The 21,147-nt window shown below is 40.5% G+C and overlaps 1 protein-coding gene across 1 annotated transcript in view; it reads right to left on the bottom strand.

Moving 5' to 3' along the window:
* Positions 1-21,147, bottom strand: part of BAZ1B (bromodomain adjacent to zinc finger domain 1B) — a 68,602-nt gene that overhangs the window by 30,829 nt on the left and 16,626 nt on the right. Inside the window, 4 exon segments of the mRNA XM_044000516.1 lie at positions 9,618-9,815; positions 16,446-16,567; positions 18,674-18,875; positions 19,147-19,291. Coding sequence (XP_043856451.1) covers positions 9,618-9,815; positions 16,446-16,567; positions 18,674-18,875; positions 19,147-19,291 — 667 coding nt within the window.

Genomic DNA, 21,147 nt, shown 5'->3' with positions numbered 1-21,147 from the left:
CATGGGAAGATGATACATGTAACACCTAAGAACTTTATCATTATTGGAACACTTAGAAGGAGTCTACATAGACAGAGGGCAGGGATGTGAGTCAATAATGGGGGGATGATCTCCCAAAAAAGAATAGAAGAGTGAGGAAGAGGAATGCAGTTGGACAAGGGGAAAGGAAGAGGCAAATGGGGAAAGTTTTCTCACTTAAAAGAGGTGAACAAGGAAGAACTTTTCTAGTGGAGAGAAATTGGGGGTAGGGGGATGCTTAAACCTTACTCTCATTGGAATTGGTTCAAAGAGGGAAGAAAATATATAAATGATAAGATATATTATTAATTTAATCATATAATTAATGTGTAGATATGTAATTAACCACTGTATATTTGATATCATCTTATTTCATACACATATGCTGAACTCAAAATATCTTTTTTACCCAACAGAGAAATAAGAGGGGAAGGGAATAAGATTGGGGGGGGGGGGGGGAGAATGATAAAAGGAGGTAGGATAAGGGGAAGCAGAGGTCAGAAGCAAAACAGACCTTTGAAGAGGGGCAAGAGAAAGAGAAAGATGGAAGAAAATAGGATAGAGGTGGGGGCAGCTAGGCAGCACAGTGGATAGAGCACCGGCCCTGGATTCAGAAGGACCTGAGTTCAAATCCGCCCTCTGAAACTTGACATTTACTGTGTGACCCTGGGCAAGTCACTTAACCCCAACTGCCTCACCAAAAAAAGAAAAAGAAAGAAAAAAAAAGAAAATAGGATAGAGGGAAATGCATAGTTAGTGATCATCCATGAATGTGAATGGGTTGAGCTAATTCATAAAATAGAAGCAGATAACAGAATGGATTAGAAATCAGAATCTAACATTATGTTGTATACAAGAGACATATTTCAAACAGAAAGACTAAAGGGCCAGGGCAGAATCTATTATGCTTTAGCTGAAGTAACTTTAAAAAGCAGGAGTAAGCAGTACTTGGAGTAAGCTCCAAGAAAGCAAAAGCAAAAATAGACCTAATTAAAAAGAGATGATCAGGAAAACTACATTTTACCAAAAGGAATCATAAAGAATGAAGAATATCAAAGAATTTCATAGCAAGTGTCTCTGATAAAGGCTTAATTTCTCAAATATATAGAGGACTGAGTCAAATTTGTAAAAACACAAGCTAGTACCCAATGATAAGTGGTGAAAGAATAGGAACTACCAGTTTTCAGAAGAAATCAAACCTATCAATAGGCATGTGAAAAAAATGCTCTAAATCACTACTGATTAGAGAAAGGAAAATTATGACAAAGCCAAAATACCATTTCATACCTATTAGAAATGACCAATGTGGGGCAGCTAGGTGGCACAGTGGGTAAAGCACCAGCCCTGGATTCAGGAGTACCTGAGTTCAAATCCGGCCTCAGACACTTGACACTTACTAGCTGTGTGACCCTGGGCAAGTCACTTAACCCCAATTGCCTCACTAAAAAAAAAAAAAAAGAAAGAAAGAAAGAAAAAAAAAAGCAACGAGCAATGTTTTTAGGGGATGCGCTAATGAAGTGATCCAATCATTCTGGGAAACAATCTAGAACTAAAGCTGCACATACCCATTGACCCACCAATACCACCACTAAGGTCTGTACTTCAGAGATAAAAGGAAAAGGACCAATATGTACAAAAATATTTATAGCAGCTCTTTTGGTGGTGGCAAAGAATTGAAAACTGAGGGCATGCTCATCAACCGGAGAACGTCTGAACAAGCTGAGATATATGATTGTGATGGAATACTATTGTGCTGTAAGAAATGAGGAATAGGATGCTTTCAGAAAAACCTGGGAAGACTTACATGAATTGATGATGCAAAGTGAGAGAAATAGGGGTATCGTTGTGCACAGTAATAGTAATGTAATGATGATCAATTGTGAAAGCCTTGGCTACTCTGACCAATACAATGATCCAAAACAATTCCAAAGACTTCATGATGAGAAAGTGCCACCCTCCTCCAGAGAGAGAACCGATGAACTCTGATTGCAAATTCAAGTATAATTTAAAAATTTTTTTTAGTGATACATCTAATATGAAAGTTTTGCATGATTTCACATATATAACTGATATATTGTTTGACTTCTCAGTGGGTGGGGGAGGAAAGAGACTGGAACTCAAAATTTAAAAAGAAAAATATGTTAAAAATAAGTAATAAATTAAAGGGAAAAAATAAGCCTTTTCTGCCCCTACAAATTGATATAGCTGATAAATTTCTCCAAGTTGGTACTGGGTTCTTCCAAGTCCAGGTTTTCATTCTAGCCAAGCTTAAAATGCTTCTGAGTTTGCTCCAAGGATACTAAAACTGCCGGAACAGTTTGGCTTTGAGGGTGAGCAAGATTGTCCAGTAACCCCTTTCATATAGAAGGTGTGATTTTTTGAAGCCACACCATATATTTTTAAAAAGCAAAGAAATGGACTCACCCAACCCCCTCCCAAATGACCGGCTCCCTGGGTGAGCAGGGTCCTTCAGCAGCTGGATCATCTCAGCATGGGGCATGCTGGGCAGTCACAGCCGAGTGGGAGCCGGCATGGCTGGACTCAGGGGTATCTGAAAAAGTATAAAACCACCCCCCCACTTAGCATAATCAACTCATTGGGAGAGGTGGGGGAAGGGAATTCCTAATTGCCTATCTCACTCCCCAGAGAAATCAGTCTAACCAAACCAATCCTCAAGCCTCCTACCTCTCCACCATTCTCCCCTCTCAGCCAGACTTCTCTTCAATGAGAAAATTAAGGCCAACGGCCTGAACTCCCTTGTCTCCTTTTATCTTCACTTCAAAAGACCAGAAAGCATCTCCCACTCTCTGCTCTTTTTCCTCACACTGTCTCTTGAAAAGGAGGCTCTTTGGGGCAGCTAGGTGGCGCAGTGGTTAGAGCACCGGCCCTGGAGTCAGGAGTACCTGAGTTCAAATCCGGCCTCAGACACTTAACACTTACTAGCTGTGTGCCCCTGGGCAAGTCACTTAACCCCAACTGCCTCACTTAAAAAGAAAAAAAAAAAGAAAAGGAGGCTCTTCAATTTACATGCGCCCTTGATTCTAAGCCTCCAGTCTTCATCAGCAGACTAACCTCCATCATCCTCTCTAACCTTCAACCTTTTCTTAATGGATCCTTCTATTACTGTCTTCAAACACCTGGAAATCTCTGCCTTTCTCAAAAACAAACAAAACCCACCAAACCACCTACCATCCCCTCAAGTCACCATCCTCTATCTAACTAGCTCCACTTCCTCTCACTCACTCCTCAGCCCTTTGCAATCTAGATTCTTCCATCCTCTCCAAAGCGCCCGAGCTCTCTCCATCGCCAGTATCCCACGGATTGAATTCGCACTCTCCACAGATGACTCACACATTTACCAATGGCCTAGTGGACATTTTCCATTGGATGTCCTGGAGACTTTTTCAAACTAAACATGTTGAAATGATTTCCCCCAAAACCTAACCCTATTCCAAACTCCTCCCTCTATCAAAGGTGCCACAATTCTTCCAGTCTCCCAGGTTTGGGACTCTAGGAGTGATTTCTGATGCCTCACTCATTCATGGCATGGAGATGACTGGTTACTGAACCTTGCCATTTCTAACACCCATAATACCTTTCACATCCAATTCCTTCTCTCTACTCACAGGGCCTGGCCCATAACCTGAGTTCAGGCCCTCATCATGTCTTAAAACCATTCACTACCAGGTCTCCCTGTCATGAATCTCTCAGAGGAGACCACGTCTCTCCCCTCCTGAAAGTTCAGTAACTTTCTCCACTGCATGTAGCAAACACAAGCTCCCCCGTTTAGCTTTTCATTCTCTGCACAGCCTGGCCCCGATTATCTTTCCAAAGTCACTGCACAATCCCCAGACTGCCTGGACTTTCTATTCCTCACACACAGCACTCCTCTCCCTGCTTTTGCTCTGATCCCCAGTCTGTGGAAGCCCCTCCCTCCTCCCATGAAGCACTGTTTTGTTCTATTTGTTCTCCATAGATGTTTCCATAGTATTTGTCATTATGAGGAAAACTCTGAGAAGAGGAACTGCCTCACTCCTTTTCTTTGTAGCCCAAGCACCTGACACAACTGATATACTCATGCCTGATACACAGCAGGTATTTAATAAATATGGTCATTCATTAATAGCTGTCATTTAAACAAGAACCTTCCCTGATGGGTAATGACCAAGAGATATGTTTTAGCAACCTGGGGGACATTAACAGTAAGAAGACTCCTACTACCACCACCCACCATCACCACCATTTGCTTCAGACTAGTATGTGTCCTTAATAAATGAATAAATCAACAAAATTATTGGTTGTAATGATTTATATATGATTTGGGGGGGGGTGAGGCAATTGGGGTTAAGTGACTTGCTCAGGGTCACAGAGCTAGTAAGTGTCAAGTATCTGAGGTCAGATTTGAACTCAGGTCCTCCTGACTCCAGGGCCGGTGCTCTATCCACTGCTGCCACCCAGCTATCCCTATATATGAAATTTAACTGAATGGCTGGTGACAGTATGCTAAATAAAACTCAAGAGCACTACCTAGTCATGCTTGGTATTCTGGACTCGAGTGCCGCACTAGCCACTGGCACTGGAACCTGTAAAATGGCAATGACGATGATGCTTTCTCCGCACAGGAGAAGTTCCATGGACCACTCTAAGCTCCCCCTGTGTCACTCTTGTTTGCTTTATAGGAATGTTTCAAGAATGAATGAATGAAGCAGAAAAAAAATGTTTTAGAATAAAAGGGCATGAGAGGGGAAACTGGAACTGTTATAATTAATTGAACAAGTGCCACTTACCTGGTCTCTAACACAAACATTCAAGAAACGAAATAGTTTATTAAAAGAAAAATCCCAGGCCAAGGCATATATTGGCCTATAGTATATATTGTTGTTTTCTTGTATCTAGGTCTCCCCAATCCAACAATGTTATTAGCAGGGAGATGAGAAACATCTTTTATTTGTTAAATGAGGATGCCAAGCCAGTATAAATTATGGGACAGGAACTAGTAATTCACATCTAAATAATTAACAGTGGTGTTATAACTCTAAACACCATCCTGTCTTTGGATGTGAAGAAAGGACAGACTTGAGGACAAACTCAGGTTGAGATATTCAAGCTCCATTTGTTCCAGCACTAAAATAACCCAAAGGAACAAAACATAGAGGGACTGGCTTCCACTTCCACTTCACTGGATCCCCACTGTCCACAAAATACTGAATGGCGGATGGAATGGTTCCTGCCCAGTGCAGCTGATCATCTAGACATGAAGACTCACACATACTGACTGCTCTGTCATCTTCCAGCCCAGCCCAAACATCAGACAGACCAAAGGACACCTTCCTGCCAATATCATCTCTGCCACAGAATCTCCTACAAGTCATGAGAAAAACAATCTGACAACACTAAGAAAACCATGACATGAAGCGCACGCCTCAACCCCACCCCCAAACTGGAAAGAAAGCAATGGGAGCACTCCCCGTGTAAGGGGAAAGGTGATGGGACTGCAGGAGCTCCACCCTAGGAAAGGCGAAGACCCCTGAGGTGGAGGATCTGGGAAGCCGCCACTGAAAAGACAAGCCCAAAGCCAGGTTCTGAAGAAAGGGATTTCCCAAGTCAGATATGAGAAAGGAACGGAATCTGGACAGGGGGACTGAGAACAGGACGTAACAAGGAACCAGCTCCGGCAGAATCCATAGAAAGTACCATGCAAGAAAGGGCAGAGAGGGCAGAAGGAAGCCAAGTTGTAGAGGGCTCATCGTGAGGGCAAACTAGAACCACTGACCCCCTGGGCGGGGCAGTAATGGGTTCCCCTGCACACTTAGGAAGATTATTTTGGTAAATAAATAAATGTTGGAGTTGAGGAGAAAGTGATAAGGGTCTCAAAGGACTAAACACTTGTCTTTGAAATGCTACTTATCTGTGGTATTCGAACAAGTTAACTGCCTCCTACATTAACTGCCACCCCAAAATGTTTTTAAATAACACTTCCATCAGTGGACAAGGTGATTCTAGACCCTTCATCTATGATGTCTGGGTCAAAGAGAAAGAGTCAGAACTTCCATGCTGCTCACAAAAGTCAAAGGGGCATCTGGACTCAAGAAGAGCGATGGACTGAAGTGGTGAGGATCCAGCATTTTATAAAGGGAGGAAGAAGCATGTGGCTCTGGGCTTGGAAATTCAAACCCTCTACAAGCAAAGTTTCGAAGAAAAACATAACTTGGGCACGAGTTGAACTAAAATTCCTGGGAGAGATACAGAATTAAAAAAAGAATTTTTTTTAACGAAATCAAAGAGCTAAAGGGGAAAAAATGGAAAAGAAACAGGAGCTATGGAAGAAAAAACTGAAAGGAGAATTAACAACTAGGTATATGAGGTACAAGACAATGTCCAAGCAACAAACTAAAAACTAGAATGGATCATATAGAAGCTAAATCAAAAGACTGAAAAAAGTAGAAGAAAATGCAAGGTTATCTCATAACAAAAACAAGTGACCTGAAAAATAGATCAAGGAGAAAAAAAAATTTTAAATCATTGGAATACCTTAAGAAACCACCCTAGTTCAAGAAATCTAAAAAGCCGTCCAGATCTCTTAAAACCAGAGGACACCTCATTGTCCCGCAAAAACAAACAAACAAATAAATAAAAGCCAGAGCACAAAGTGGAATGAATCCATCAGTCACCTTCTGAAAGAAATCTCAAAATAAAAATTCCCAGCAACATTATAGCCAAAATCCCAAACTTCCAAGTTAAAGAAAAAGTACTGGCAGCAGACAGAAACAACAAATTCAAGTACTGAAGAGCCACAGTGAGGATGATCACACATGATTTAGCAGCCACAAGTAGAAAGTAGCAGAGAACTTAATATTCAATACTCCAGAAGGTAAAACTTAACCCAGAAAACTTGAAAATGAAAGAGAGGCCTTCTAAGCATTCCTTTTTGTTTTTGTTTTTTGGTGAGGCAAATGGGGTTAAGTGACTTGCCCAGGGTCACACAGCTAGTATCAAGTGTCTGAGGCCAGATTTGAACTCAGGTCTTTCTGAATTCAGGGCCAGTGCTCTATCCATTGTGCCACTTAGCTGCCCCTCGTTCTAAGCATTCCTGATGAAAGACCAGACCTGCCTGGAGATTCTGAAGTGCAAACACAGCAATCAAGAGAAACATAAAAAGGTAAACAAGAACAATTATTCACTGCTTCCATTCTAATAGGGGAGGGAGATGAAACTTGTCCCCTCTGAACTCGTCCTCATCAGGAATCAAAGGGCCTGGGAATGGTTCAGTTATGTCTTGATGGTCTAAAAAGACTTGGAAGGGTTACAGAGGAAGAGGAATAAGACACTAGGGGAAAGTATCTCATAATATGTAAAGAAGTCTAGACAGCCAAGGAGGAAAGAGGGAGAACATGGGAGGAACCTGAAGCTGGAAACTCACTCTCATCTGAACTGCTTGATCAAAGGAGCCTAGACTCCATACACACGTGCATACCTATTCCATATGTGCCTATGCTCATGTGTGCACATAGAGTACATTTCAATCAATAGGAAAATAGAAAGGAAAGTGAGATGTGAGAAACAATTACAACCAATATCTTGGGGAGAATCCAGTGACTCTTCCTTTCTCTCTTAGTCCTTTAGTCAACCCCCCTCCAAGGTCAAGTTCTCCTTGAAAATGGGGCTCATATAGGTCTGAGGAGTCTTGGATAGAGATCTGTTGTACCCCCCATCAGCTTGGGGAAGGTCTGCATTCTTTCTCTGATGCCTTCTTCTTCTTTTGCTTTTTTTGCAGGGCAATGAGGGTTAAGTGACTTGCCCAGAGTCACACAGCTATTAAGTGTCAAGTGTCTGAGGCCGGATTTAAACTCAGGTCCTCCTGAATCCAGGGCCAGTGCTTTATTTATCCACTGTGCCACCTAGCTGGCCCCTCTGAGGCCTTCTTTTTACCAAGATTTGAGTCAGTATCCTCAGACTTCTTTTTAATATAACACACCTGCAATCATGTCAACCAATTAGAACTGACTGCTACAGATGGACCTCCTACAGTTAAGAAAGGCATATAAACTGCATGACCCCACTGCCATTAGGGCTCTTTGGTCTGAGAGACAGTCATAGACTAGGCTTTTATTAATAACCTGCCAGCCTATTAATAAAATGATTAAATTACCCAGAAACGACCTCTCTCAAATTTTTAATCATCACACACACAAGGGAGGAATAAGAGGGAGTAAGGTGGAGATCAGTTCTAAACAAAACAAACTAAGGTTATACAAATGTTTGTAGCAGATCATTTTGCTGTGGCAAAGAACTAGAAACTGAGCGGCTGCACATCCCCTGGAAAACAGGTGATCAAGTAAATGATTGTAAAGGAACACTACCATCCTGTAAGAAATGAAGATGATGAAGGAGATGGCTCCAGAGAAACCTGGGAAGGCTTATACAAACTGATGCAAAGCGAAGTAAGAAGAAACCAGGAGAATAATTTATATAACAATATTATAAGACAAATGATTGAGCCAAGTGATGATCACCTGTCCTTTCAAGAGCACTCAGGATGAAAACAGGCTACAAGACTTCTGACAGAGAAGTGACGGCCTCGGGATGTACATATTTATTTTGGACATGCATGGCCAAGGTGGGAATTGGTATTCTGTGGCTATAAACGGTTGTACCAGGGGTTTTGTTTCTCTTTCTCAACTGGGATGATAAAGTTGATCTTTAGTTTAAAAAAAAAAATTTAAAGGAAAATGCTATGATGAAAATGGGAGGAGTGCAGGTTGTGGTTTTTTAAACTCAACTTTGATGGAGTTAAGAGGTAAAAATGATAAATCACCACCATGCTGTGGAAAGATTCCAGACCGATAGTCAGAAAACTCCCTACTTACTCATTTGTTTGTGACCACAAGCTGTTAATATCTTTTTTCATGCCTGTTTTCCCAACTGTCACATGACTATAACTAACAGAATGTGTTAAGAATTAAATGAACTGCCCTGTGAAGGAACCTCAAATTCTAGAAAGCATTAGCATTTTCCACTAGGCTACCATAAATACTCACCCTCTCTTGGGTAAGGACTGTCCATAAGCAATTTTATTTGATTCAGAGAATCAGTATTTCAAAACCAAGAAGCACAAATTGAAAACAGAAGCCATCCAATAAATGTATGCTAAACATGTTGAACAAATCACAACGCGTAAATTTATATCTAGAAAAGCTTTTTAAAAAATCCATTGATGACTCCAAGGAAGATTAAACTTAGTACAAAGATGTTGAAGCGCGGTTACTGAAGCAGTTTGAAATCCAGTGAATATATGCTTTAAACTTTCTTTGGTCTGGGCAAATATTCACACACGCTGGTACTTATACAAAATACAAGTCATAATGAATAATTAATGATGTTTCATCAGAAAAACACACAAACAAACAGCTCCCTGCCCTCAGCCCTAGAGTACCAAATGCAAGTTCTCCAGGAGATCTCTTCTCCCAGTAGGGTGTGATGAGTAACAAAATTTCTGCTGCCTGAATGTAACCCTTACTACAGCACTGCTCCTGTCGCTCCCACCGCCCTCCTGAGAACTTGACCTAATGCTTTGTGTTTTAGCAATCAAGAGCCCTTACCTTGTATGGGTCAAGTAAGAAGTCATTGAACTTGCTCGGCAGGGCATGTTTCTTTACCAATTCATCCTCCACTACCCAAGGTGCGTTTTCACCTGTGCCAGCACGGAGAGCGTTGTGGCGAATAAAGTACCGCAAAATCTCTTTGTTGGGCGGCCGCTCCGTGCGAATCAAGCTGTCTGCGGGGACATTGCTGATGATCTAGGAAGTCAAACAAAATTTGTTACTGGGGCATAAACAAAATCACCAAATAGAGTAAAAGGAACATAAGGTTTTTTAAAAAGAAAATAATTGGGGGGCAGCTAAGTGGTCCAGTGGATAAAGCACTGGCCCTGGATTCAGGACGACCTGAGTTCAAATCCAACCTCAGATATTTGACACTTACAAAGCTGTGTGACCCTGGGCAAGTCACTTAACCCTCATTGTCCTGCCAAAAACAAAAAAAGAAAAGAATTCCCATTTCAGGATTCTGAGACAGTTTGCTCTCAAGTACTTCTCAAAGGTTCTTAACTATGTAAAGGGTCTCAAACATTATCCAGTCATACATATCTTTACCCTAACTCCTGGGCACAGCCCCCTACCCTGACAAGTAATCATCCATTATCTGTGGTAAACAACTCACTAGCTAGGCAATGTCTGGTCCTGTTTCAAACAGTTCAAAATACTGGAAATATTTCCTTGTACTAAGATCTAGGACCACTTCCCTATACCTTCTCGCCTATAATACTACTTTATCTAATCTCTGGAGCTATACAAAAATAAATATTCCTTCCATGAAAATCCTTCACATAGCAACCATGTTCCTAATTTTCCCTAGAATTCGTTATTTTCCCAATTGACCCTAATATCTTATGTAGAACAATGCTATCAACTGACAAGAAGAACAACCTGTCAAAGTTTAAGGATAAAATGCCACTTTAAAAGGAATTCTCGGGGGCAGCTAGATGGCACAGAGGATAAAGCACCGGCCCTGGATTCAGGAGGACCTGAGTTCAAATCCAGCCTCAGATACTTGGCAGTTACTAGCTGTGTGACCCTGGGCAAGTCACTTAACCCTCATTGCCCTGCCAAAAAAAAAAAGGAATTCTTTGGAGCCCAGAAAACTTCCTTCTCCACTACAGGGCCTGTATACTTAAAAACTACAGAAAATTTCCAGAGCTCAAATATCAGCCCCATTTTACTCTTTGTAGTAATAAGAAAATAAAATTTGAACTAAAGTGATTCACAATACAAATCTGTAATTTGATGAAAGCTATGCTATTTAAGTTCTACTTCCTCTTCCCAAGTATTGTAGGACAATGGCTACCCTGATGCAACATGGCCCAAAGGGTAAGCTTCCAGTGGTGGGACTAGAGAAGAATCTTACCAACCTAAAGGCAGGACTGGATCAAACGATTTGTTATGGTTCCTTTTAGCTCTAACATTTATTATGCTAGCAGAGAAAGGGGGATGTATAAGCAAGTCAGGAATTGGGTCGTTTGGTTCATCTGTGTTCAATAAATCCCTCAGCAATATGAGAATTGTCATCTTGGGCCTTGCACAAGTTATGTTCTATTTTGACTTGCCCCATTTTAATTAAGGATTATTTTTTCAGGATTGTCAAAGATAACTCTTTAGTGCTGAAGTTGAGAAGTAATTTCTTTTCCACCATAGTGAAAGCCATGATGAAAAAATATCTGTTGGGTCATTGTGGTGTACTGGATAGAGCATTGGCCATGGAGTCAGGAGAACCTGAGTTCAATCTGGCTTCAGACACAAGTTCTGTAACCCAGGGCAAGTCAACTTAATCCTGATTGGCTCCAAAAAGGGAAAAAAAAATCTGTTCTATTAATACAAAAAATAATTTGAAAATATATGTGTGCATTACTTACACACACACTCTCTCTCTCTCTCTCTCTCTCTCTCACTCTTTTTCCCTGGTTCTGGTTACTTTACAATTGTTGAAACTTCCCATACTTGTTTGGCTTCATTACAGTCAACATTTCTTACAGGATGGATTTGTGGTACTGATACTACTAAAAAGACTCATAATCAAGTAAAGATTGTTTTTCTCTTTATACCTATATATTGCCAGTATTCAAAACACAGTAGATTCTTACTAGTCACTGATCGGTTTACCTGGAGCACTTTGTCATTTCATTGCTTGAAGTATGTACTTTTTTAGCTACTTTCTCTGCATCTTTCCAAATTGTCCTGAAGAATGGTCAGACCAGTTCACAAATCAACCACTTCTGCATTTGTCTTCTCACAACACTAATTAGTTCCATCTTTTGTTATCTTTGCCAATTTGATGAGGCAGAAGTAAAACCTCCGAAGGTTTAATTTGTATTTCTCTTATTGCTAGTGTGATTTTTTTGGTGTATTCTTTCAGTGTGTTAGTAATTGAGAAACTTTCTGAGAACTGTTCACATCCTTTGACCACTTATATATTTGTTATGAACTAATATATTTTTAGATGTATTTGATATAAAGATCTCTTTCCACAGCTAACCTATTTGATTCTTCTTAAGCCCTTCACTAATTTTGTTCGTGTAGCTTTTAAAATCTTTTAAGTGAACTTGTCCAATTTATTTTTCATAATCTTTATCCCTTTATTATGAATTTATTGGGGCAGCGGCAGAGTGGATAGAGCACCAGCCCTGGATTCAGGAGGACCTGAGTTCAAATCCGGCCTCAGACACTTGACACTTACTAGCTGTGTGACCCTGGGCAAGTCACTTAACCCCAATTGCCTCCCCCTCCCCCAAAATAAATAAATATTATGAATTTATTTCATTAGCTATGTAAATTGCCTGATTTCATTTTTTTAAAAATAGTGTGACCTTTTGTTATCTTGGTTGGATTGAGTTTATTGTGGTATATAGTAGAGACTGTTAATCTAGACCTAATTTTCTACCAGATCGCTTTCCAGTTTTCCTAGCCAATTCTGTCAAATAGGGAATTCTTTCCCAGGTCATTATGCAAAGTGATTCTGATTTTTCCCTTTCTAATCTGTTGTAATGATCTACTTTTTAATTGTATAAACTAGTAATACCCAATAGTTTAGATGACTGTTTTATAAAGCACTTTATGTGGGGGCAGCTAGGTGGTGCAGTGGGTAAAGCACTGGCTCTGGATTCAGGAGGACCAGAGTTCAAATCTAGGCACTTGACACTAGCTGTGTAACTCTGGGCAAATAACCTAACCCTCATTGCCCTGAAAAGAAAAAGAAAAAAGGTAATTTATGCTCTAGAAGAACTCTCTTCTTCCTTTTATTCCTACTTTTGGGGATTGTTTTTCTTAGTAGCTTAGTTTTTGTTGTTGTTTCTCTAAGTAAGTTTTACTCCTTTTTAGCTCTGTAAAGCACCTTCTTCATAGTCTAATCAATAGAGCACTAAATGTTTATATTTATTTTGGTAGTATTGTCATGACCCAGGCCTGAGCAATGAATATCTTTCAGTCACTTAAGCTGTTTTATTTCTTTAAGAAGCATTTTGTAACTATAGAACTATTGAATATACTTTGGTAGAGATATACATTTGATTATTATAATAGTTAATATTTTATTTTTATAATGTATAATTTTTAATGTTTTTATTCCTTACTAGATTTAGTATTGCAATAGAAAAATGCCATGCATTTGTGGATTTATTTTGTATTCTGCTACATTACTGAAACTATTAAATGTTTCAATTAGTTTTTTTTTTCTAATTCCCCAAGTACATTGAGATTAGCATTTTCAACATAGTTAAATTTTACTAAACTTTTAATCTATAAAATGGATGATTTTGATTACATTAAAGTTCTTGTACAAACAGAAGCAATGCAGCCAAAATTAGAAGGGAGGCAGAAAACCGGGAAACAATTTTTACAGTCAGTGTTTCTGATAAAAGCCTCATTTCTAAAATACAGAGAGAACTAAATCATTCCCCAATTGAGAAATGGTCAAAGGATATGAATAGTTTTCAAATGAAGAAATCAAAGCTATCTATTGCCTTATGAAAAAATGCTCTAGGTGGCAGCTGCTGTTGGTAGGCGCTTGCGTGCTTCCTCTTTGCTGGGCCCTACGGGAGGCAGTGGCAGCTGTGAGACTGGGGCCTAGGGCTGAGCCTGGCTGGACACACAGCCTCTGGGCTGGAATGAGCTGCGGCTTCGCAAACTCAGGGCAGCACTGGCTGAGCCACAGCCAGCACAACGGTAGCAGTTGGACTGACGATTGCTGCTGCAGGATTTGCAGGCCGATATGTCTTGTAAACAATGAAGCGTATGGAGCCTCAAGTGAAGCAAGCTATTTGAAGTCTGCCCAAATGTGCCTTCAGTAGTGGCTATTAAAGAGGCGGATTTGAACCCAAAATGACAAAGCGAGAAGGAAAAAAAAGAAAAAAAAAAGTAATAAGCTGAATGTACAAATTTTTTAAAAAAGTAAATACTGGGGCAGCTAGGTGGCGCTGGCCCTGGTTTCAGGAGGACCTGAGTTCAAATCCAGCCTCAGACACTTGACACTAGCGGTGTGACCCTGGGCAAGTCACTTAACCCTCACTGCCCTGCAAAAACTAATTAATTAATTAATTGGATTTTTTTAGAAAGAAAAAGAAAAAGGTAAACCATGTCCCTTACCCAGGCTACTTCTGGCTATCTCCTGTTCCTTTCCTTCCATGTCTTTCTTCTACCACTGAGACCTTGTCTCTTCCAATGACAAAATCCCAAAAGACTCACCAATTCTCGAGCGTCCTCTGAAAAACAGCTGACCTTGGACTAAGAGCTGAAGGCAGAGCTCTAGTAACTGGTCTCTCATGTTCCATCTCTTCCCTACTCAGAGGTACCATAAGTGCTAAAGAATTCCTCTTGATAAATAGCTCTCCTTATGTCCCTCCTAAAAACATCCTGAATAAACAATGTAAACTGTCATTCATGGCCCTCTTACAACCACATAGTTGGAGCATGCCCTTTTGCTCCTCCCTTACTTTCTTCACTCCTACAAAATGAATTTACTAAAGTTCCCTGAATCCCACCCCCCACTTTCTCCTCCTTAAATCTGCTCACACTGACCCCTGTGCCAGGTATATGCCTTCTTTCTCCATTTCTCTTGGTTGAGCTTCTACCCATTCTGAGGGCTGTCTAGAGTCAGGATGAACTGAGTTCAAATCCAGACTCTGAAAATTAGTCGCTCTGTGACTCTGGGCAAGTCACTTCATCTCAACTTTCCTCATCTGTAAAAATCAGAATAGCACCTCCCTCCCCAGGGTTGTTGGGAAGCTTTAAAAAGATAATATGTATTCAGCCCTTAGCACTATAAAATGTTATTATTCTCAGCTCAACATGACACCTCTCCCAGGAAGCCTTACTCTCTCATCACCTAAAAAGTTTTAATTCAGGGGCAGCTAGGTGGCGCAGTGGATAGAGCACTGGCCCTGGAGTCAGGAGGACCTGAGTTCAAATCCAGCCTCAGACACTTGATACTTACTAGCTGTGTGACCCTAGGCAAGTCACTTAACACCAACTGCCCCCCCACCCAGTTGTAATTCTTTCTCTTCTCATCACATTCTCATTATCTGCCCATCAGCTGACTCCACTGGCCAGAAGGTCACTTGGTGGCAGGCAGCCTGTCTTCCTTCTCGGCTCACTAAGGTCATGCCTGCAGTGTTTTCCACAAACTGTGTTGAATTATTTCAACTCTGTCCAGGCAAAGACTTACAATGCAGGTCCTTACCATGTGTCACCCCCTTCACTTTCTGGATGGGGAAACTAAGGCTCAGAGGGGAAACCTGCTTTCTCAAAGTCATGTGGTACTAAGCGGCAAAGCTAGGATTCTAACCCAGCTGATTCTTGGTTTTTGTTTTTTGCTGGGCAACTGGGGTTAAATGACTTGCCCAGGGTCACACAGCTAGTAAGTGTTAAGTGCCTGAGGCCAGGTTTGAACTCAGGTCCTCCTGAATCCAGGGCCAGTGCTCTATCTACTGCGCCACCTAGCTGCCCCTAAACCCAGCTGATTCTTGGAGGCAGGGATGGTTTATTTTTGTATACCCAATGCCCTGTACAAATTGGGGTATGATGTTTACTGATTAAAAACAATTTTAGGGGGCAGCTACTAGGTGGTACAGTGGAAAAAGCACTGGCCCTGGATTCAGAAGGACCTGAGTTCAAATCCAACCTCAGATACTTGATACTTACTAGCTGTGTGACCCTGGGAAAGTCACTTAACCCCCAATGCCCCACAAAAAAACCCAAAAAACAGTTTTAAAATCTGGGAAGGGCTGTTTTATTGCTTCAGGGGCAGTCAGAAGAGAAGGGAAAGCACATTCCATTCTGCGATGCCTTCCCTATGAAAGGAGAGTACGGGGTGGTGGGGGGAATGGAAAGGGAAGCAAGGAGAATAACTGCTGGGTCCTGTGGAAGAAAGGGACTCATCCTCAGTATCCATAAAAGGGCTATGCACACCTGAGATACCCTGTCATACATACACAGAGCTATGCAGTTCCTCATCCCCGTAAAGCCCCAAATCTAGTTGCTAACACCCCTAGCACCACCCCAGGCAATGGGCACAACCACTACTGGCTGAGAATTGGAGAAACCTTCCTTTCTGGTAGGTCACGGGGAGCTGGGAGGAAAGGCAGTCTCTGGATCATGCAGCAGGAAACGATTTACAAAAACTTGGTTTAACACAATGCCTCTGCCTTTCTCAAAGCTATGATTTAGTTCCATTAAAGGCCCACAGTAATCATTCATTCACTAAAAAAGTGGATTCAGGAGGACCTGAGTTCAAATCCAGCCTTGGACACCTGACACTTACTAGCTTCCTTAACCTTTTTATTTTCTGATACTCTTGGGAAGGAAGGTGAAGTGCAAACATACCTTCTCTTCATTTTGCAGTTTGACATCATATTTGTGAGGCAGAAATTTTGGAGGGGCCCATTTCTTTTCCCCTTTCTTTAAGGAGGTAGGAAGTTTTCTAGGAGACCTGCGTGCTCTGTCACCTGGATAAAGAAAAACGAGTTAGAGAATAGAACAATAACTATAATCAGATTGCTTTCTGTCTTGGGGAGGAAGGGAGAAAAATTTGCAGCTAAAAATCTTATAAAAACAAATGTTGAAAACTATCTTTACATGTAACTTGAAAATAATTAAGTACTTTTATGAATTAAAAAAAAAGGAACAATTGCTCTCAGGTCAGAAAAATCACACCACTCTGTTGATCCTAGACTACTAGACTATGATCCAACTATTTTCCCCCTGAAGAATTTAAGGGATTTTAAAGTATTCATTCCTTGACTGCTATTCCTGTGATAAAAATGCTTCTTAAATTTAAGCATAGGGGTAGCTAGGTGGCACAGTGGATAGAACACAGACTCTGGAGTCAGGAGTACTTGAGTTCAAATCCGGCCTCAGACACTTAACACTTACTAGCTGTGTGACCCTGGGCAAGTCACTTAACCCCAATTGCCTCACCAAAAAAAATAAAATAAAATAAAAAAAAATTAAGCACAAATTAATTGTGCTCTTAAATTTAAGGCACAAAACACCATTTTTAATTTGCCAAACCTAAAGGAGAACCAAAGCTACATAAAACCTACATCATGTAATAGTTATCATTACTATGATATGGTTCACGTGTAAATCAGTATGTTATTGTCACAGGACAATTCTAATCATCCACTTAAGACAGAACTAAGTTATTTAATTTCATAAGAAGAAATATTAAGACTCTGAGGGCTCGTTAATACTTATATGAAAATGGCAAAAAAAAAAAAATTGAATTAGCAATTTGAAGTAAAGCCTTTATTAGAAAAGGTGTAGGGGCAGCTAGGTGGTGCAGTGGATAAAGCACCAACCCTGGATTCAGGAGGACCCGAGTTCAAATCTGACCTCAGACACTTGACACTAACTATGTGACCCTGGGCAAGTCACTTAACCCCAATTGCCTCACCAAAAAAAAAAAAAAAAAGGGTGTAGAGAAAAAAACCACAAAAGTATGAGAACTCCCTAAACTTGGGGACATTATAGCATTTTTAATATTCTGAAAGATCCCACATAAAAGGGACCAAGCAAATCAAACAGAACAGCTGGTGATAACTTTTTAACTATTCAAGTCACCATACCGAAGAGTTAAAGATCTTAGGTTATTTACCTCATTCAACTTACTAATCTTGGTGTTGTTTTATTTTTAATGTCTGTCAATTAAAAAAAAATAAGATTGGAGCCTAAATTAAAATATTTTTTAAAAATAAAATAAATAAAAGGGACCAAAAAGGATCTCAAGTTGCTCACGGAACAGGGCAATTCAAGTTTGTGTCATGATGTGTATATTATTCAAAGAAAAGAATTTTAAAACATAAAAGCTGAAGTATATTTTATGGTGGTGTTCTTTTTTTTTTTTTTTTTTTTAGTGAGGCAATTGGGGTTAAGTGACTTGCCCAGGGTCACACAGCTAGTAAGTGTTAAGTGTCTAAGGCCGGATTTGAACTCAGGTACTCCTGAATCCAGGGCCGGTGCTTTACCACTGTGCCATCTAGCTGCCCCCAGTGGTGTTCTTTTAAGCAAAGGCTACTTCTAGATTCCAAACCTATTTTAAAAAATACTTTTCCAGTAGAAAAATTAAAGGTAGTGTTGGATATTTCACCCAAATAAAAACACTCATACCATTGTTAAACTAGTGTTCTGATAGTAGAATAAGGGGAGGAGGGGAAATAGTTCCTTCCTCCGATCTTGACTGACAACCACGACCCCAATTACTCTGAAACAGGAACTGAATCAAAGCCACCAAAAGGGCTTCCCTGAGGAGGTCACATGATTCTTTAATGACAGTCTCCTTTTCTTCAGGGCCCTCTTAGCAACTGAGAGTCCCCCACACCGTCTTCAAAGAAACAGGAGAAATGGCCACCTGAAATGGATGCGCCTAAAAGGACTTCAGGGCTGCCTCCTTGTCTAACTGCCCCAGCAAGGCTTTGGTGTTGGTTCCTTACTGTTTTATGAACTCATCACACAGAAGTTAAATGCCTGAAGAGTAACATCAGTATCTGAGTAGCACCAAATGAACTGGCCTTTGATTCTGAACCATTGATGAAAACTAACACTATACGTACTGATACTATCTCTCCTGCCTTCATCCTCTTTTATGACCGGATCCTTCTTCTGATGATCCTGGGCCACCTGACTAGAGTTCTCTTTGTCACTTGATGGAGAATCACAGGCACCATCCGATTTCTTCTCAGAAGTCTCCTCCTCCACCTTCTCCAAAGGATGAATTTTCACAATCTTTACCTTGAGCATTTTTTCCTTTCCAACCTATGAAAAGAAAAACAAAACAAACAAACAAAAAAAACAAGAAGGGTTTGGTAAATAAGAAACACAGCTTATTACTTCATTAAGTCATAGTATATGAAGCTAGAAGATGCCTTAGATTTTAGTTATAGAAACAGGCTTTAAATTGCATCTCTTCTGTTTAAGCCCCCCAGCAGCCTTTTCCCATACAGATCCAATGTGGGCCCTTTATAGACACGTCCTACCTGGATACTAGAGGTCAATTCAGCAGCTCCACAGCCCAGGAGGCACTCACCTCAAAGTCACACTCTTCCCCCACAGCATACTTGGTCATGATCTCAAGCCAGGCAGTATCGACCAACTTCTCTAAGGAGATGGTGTTGTGGTGGACCATCTCCAGCACAAGCTTCTCATACCAGGCAGGGAACTCCTCCTTCAAGCTAAGCAAAGATGTCACCAATTACTAAGAAGGAAAATTCAAAACAGCTGGCAACTTTGGCCATTTGGTCAAGGTAATGCTATTGGCTAGCACTCAACGAGTTAGCCCTATGGTCTAAAACTGGTCCCCAGCCAGAAGTATCCTTTGCTACTTAAAAATTAACAACCATGAGGCAGCTAGGTGGCGCAGTGGATCAATCATAGGCCCTGGATTCAGGAGGACCTGAGTTCAAATCCAGCCTCAGACACTTGGCACTTACTAGCTGTGTGACCCTGGGCAAGTCACTTAACGCCCCCATTGCCCCACAAGAAAAAAAAAAAAAAGGCGAGGTCACAGAAATTAACAACCCAAAGTCATTATTCTTCACAGCCAAGTAAAAGGACACACAAAATTAGAAAGGACAAGTTAGAAAAAGAAACATCATAACGACAAAAAAATGGCAGTAGGGAAAGTGACACAAAAATTCTAGAAATAAATCAACTATTCCAAAAGGACAACAATCTGAAAACATGAAGTGGATGGTCCAACAACAGCAAGCCAAGCCAAAAGAGTCCTTTTTTGGGACACTTGAATCCTACTGCACTCAAGTTTTATTACCTCTGTGGGTCTGGGGAAACCTAGGATCCATGGCCCCATCCCTACCCTGAATGGACTGCTCTCTTCCCTAGGGTCTGATAGAAGTTAGGTTTTCAGCCTAGGATGAGAAGAGAGGTCTAACTCTGACCAGTCCAATCCCCATTCAAGCCTACAAGCTCAGGCCAGGAAGAAGCCTTAAAATAAATAACAGAAGCTAAAAATTGTGAATTTGAGCCATCAACAAAGATAAAATTATGTTCAATAGAGAAAATTAAAATCTAACAGTTTCTTTAAAGTTAATGGAACACTTCACATACACTAAAACCTACTTAAAAGGGGAAGAGAACAGTATACATACTATGTAGAAAAATAAAAATCTTTCTATAACAAGAAACGATTTAATGGCTAAAATTTAGAAGTTCTGGCATTTAAAGGGTTATACCCAAACTATCCAGAACAATTTAAGGAATTCTGATACCTTATAGTTTTACCAAATGTGATTCAGGCTCTCTAGACTTGTATGGGAGGTTCTGCAGGAAGATGAAGAGAAGGACTTGAGCTGAAAGAGAATAAATCTGAATGCCAACAAGGGATCTTGGAGAGAGAGGCTTGAGACCAAGAATCAAGAAGGGCAACTACCAAAAGAGAAGATCTTTGGCAAAGACAAAGATGGAGGATAAAGAGAGAGGGAAAAGAAGGTGGGGGTGATTTTCAAGGTATTTATTAACAGGGCTAATAAAGACAGTGACACCTCTGATTGCTAACGATCCCATCAAAGCAGTTTGCAATAGCATCTACCATGGATGGCCCAGGAAAAACAAGGTCTCAGGGTCACTTTCAGCAAGTAAAGAGGACTGTTGCCAGGGACATGCTCAGCCTGGCAGCTAATATCCTTTTAGGGCTGAATAGTATCTAACTCACAGTAGGTGCTTCTTGAGAAATGCTTGATTAGAAAAGGCAAAAAAGCTCAAGGAACAGCTCTTTATACTCAGCATTATCAAGAAGAATGAAGCTTTCCTTAAAAATAAGTTAAATAAATAAAAGATTCATGCTTTAAATCTGACACTTCTGTTGTGTTGATTAGTTATGGAAACTGTTTTTCCTTTGCCTTTTTCAATTCAAAGGGTGGTTCATGCAAATGATGTAAAAACAAGAGGGATGAACAACAACAAAAGTTGAAATGTAAGGGGGCTTTGATGTAAAAACAAAAGTCAAAGGAAGCAGAGGAGAATCTCGACCATGATGACAGAATGGGAAGAAGGACAATGACTATACCTTAGA

This window comes from Dromiciops gliroides, chromosome 4 (genome assembly GCF_019393635.1).
Source record: "Dromiciops gliroides isolate mDroGli1 chromosome 4, mDroGli1.pri, whole genome shotgun sequence".
Taxonomy (NCBI): Eukaryota; Metazoa; Chordata; class Mammalia; order Microbiotheria; family Microbiotheriidae; genus Dromiciops; species Dromiciops gliroides.
Note: the sequence above shows the minus strand (reverse complement) of the source record. Positions and strands in the feature narration are given on the sequence as shown.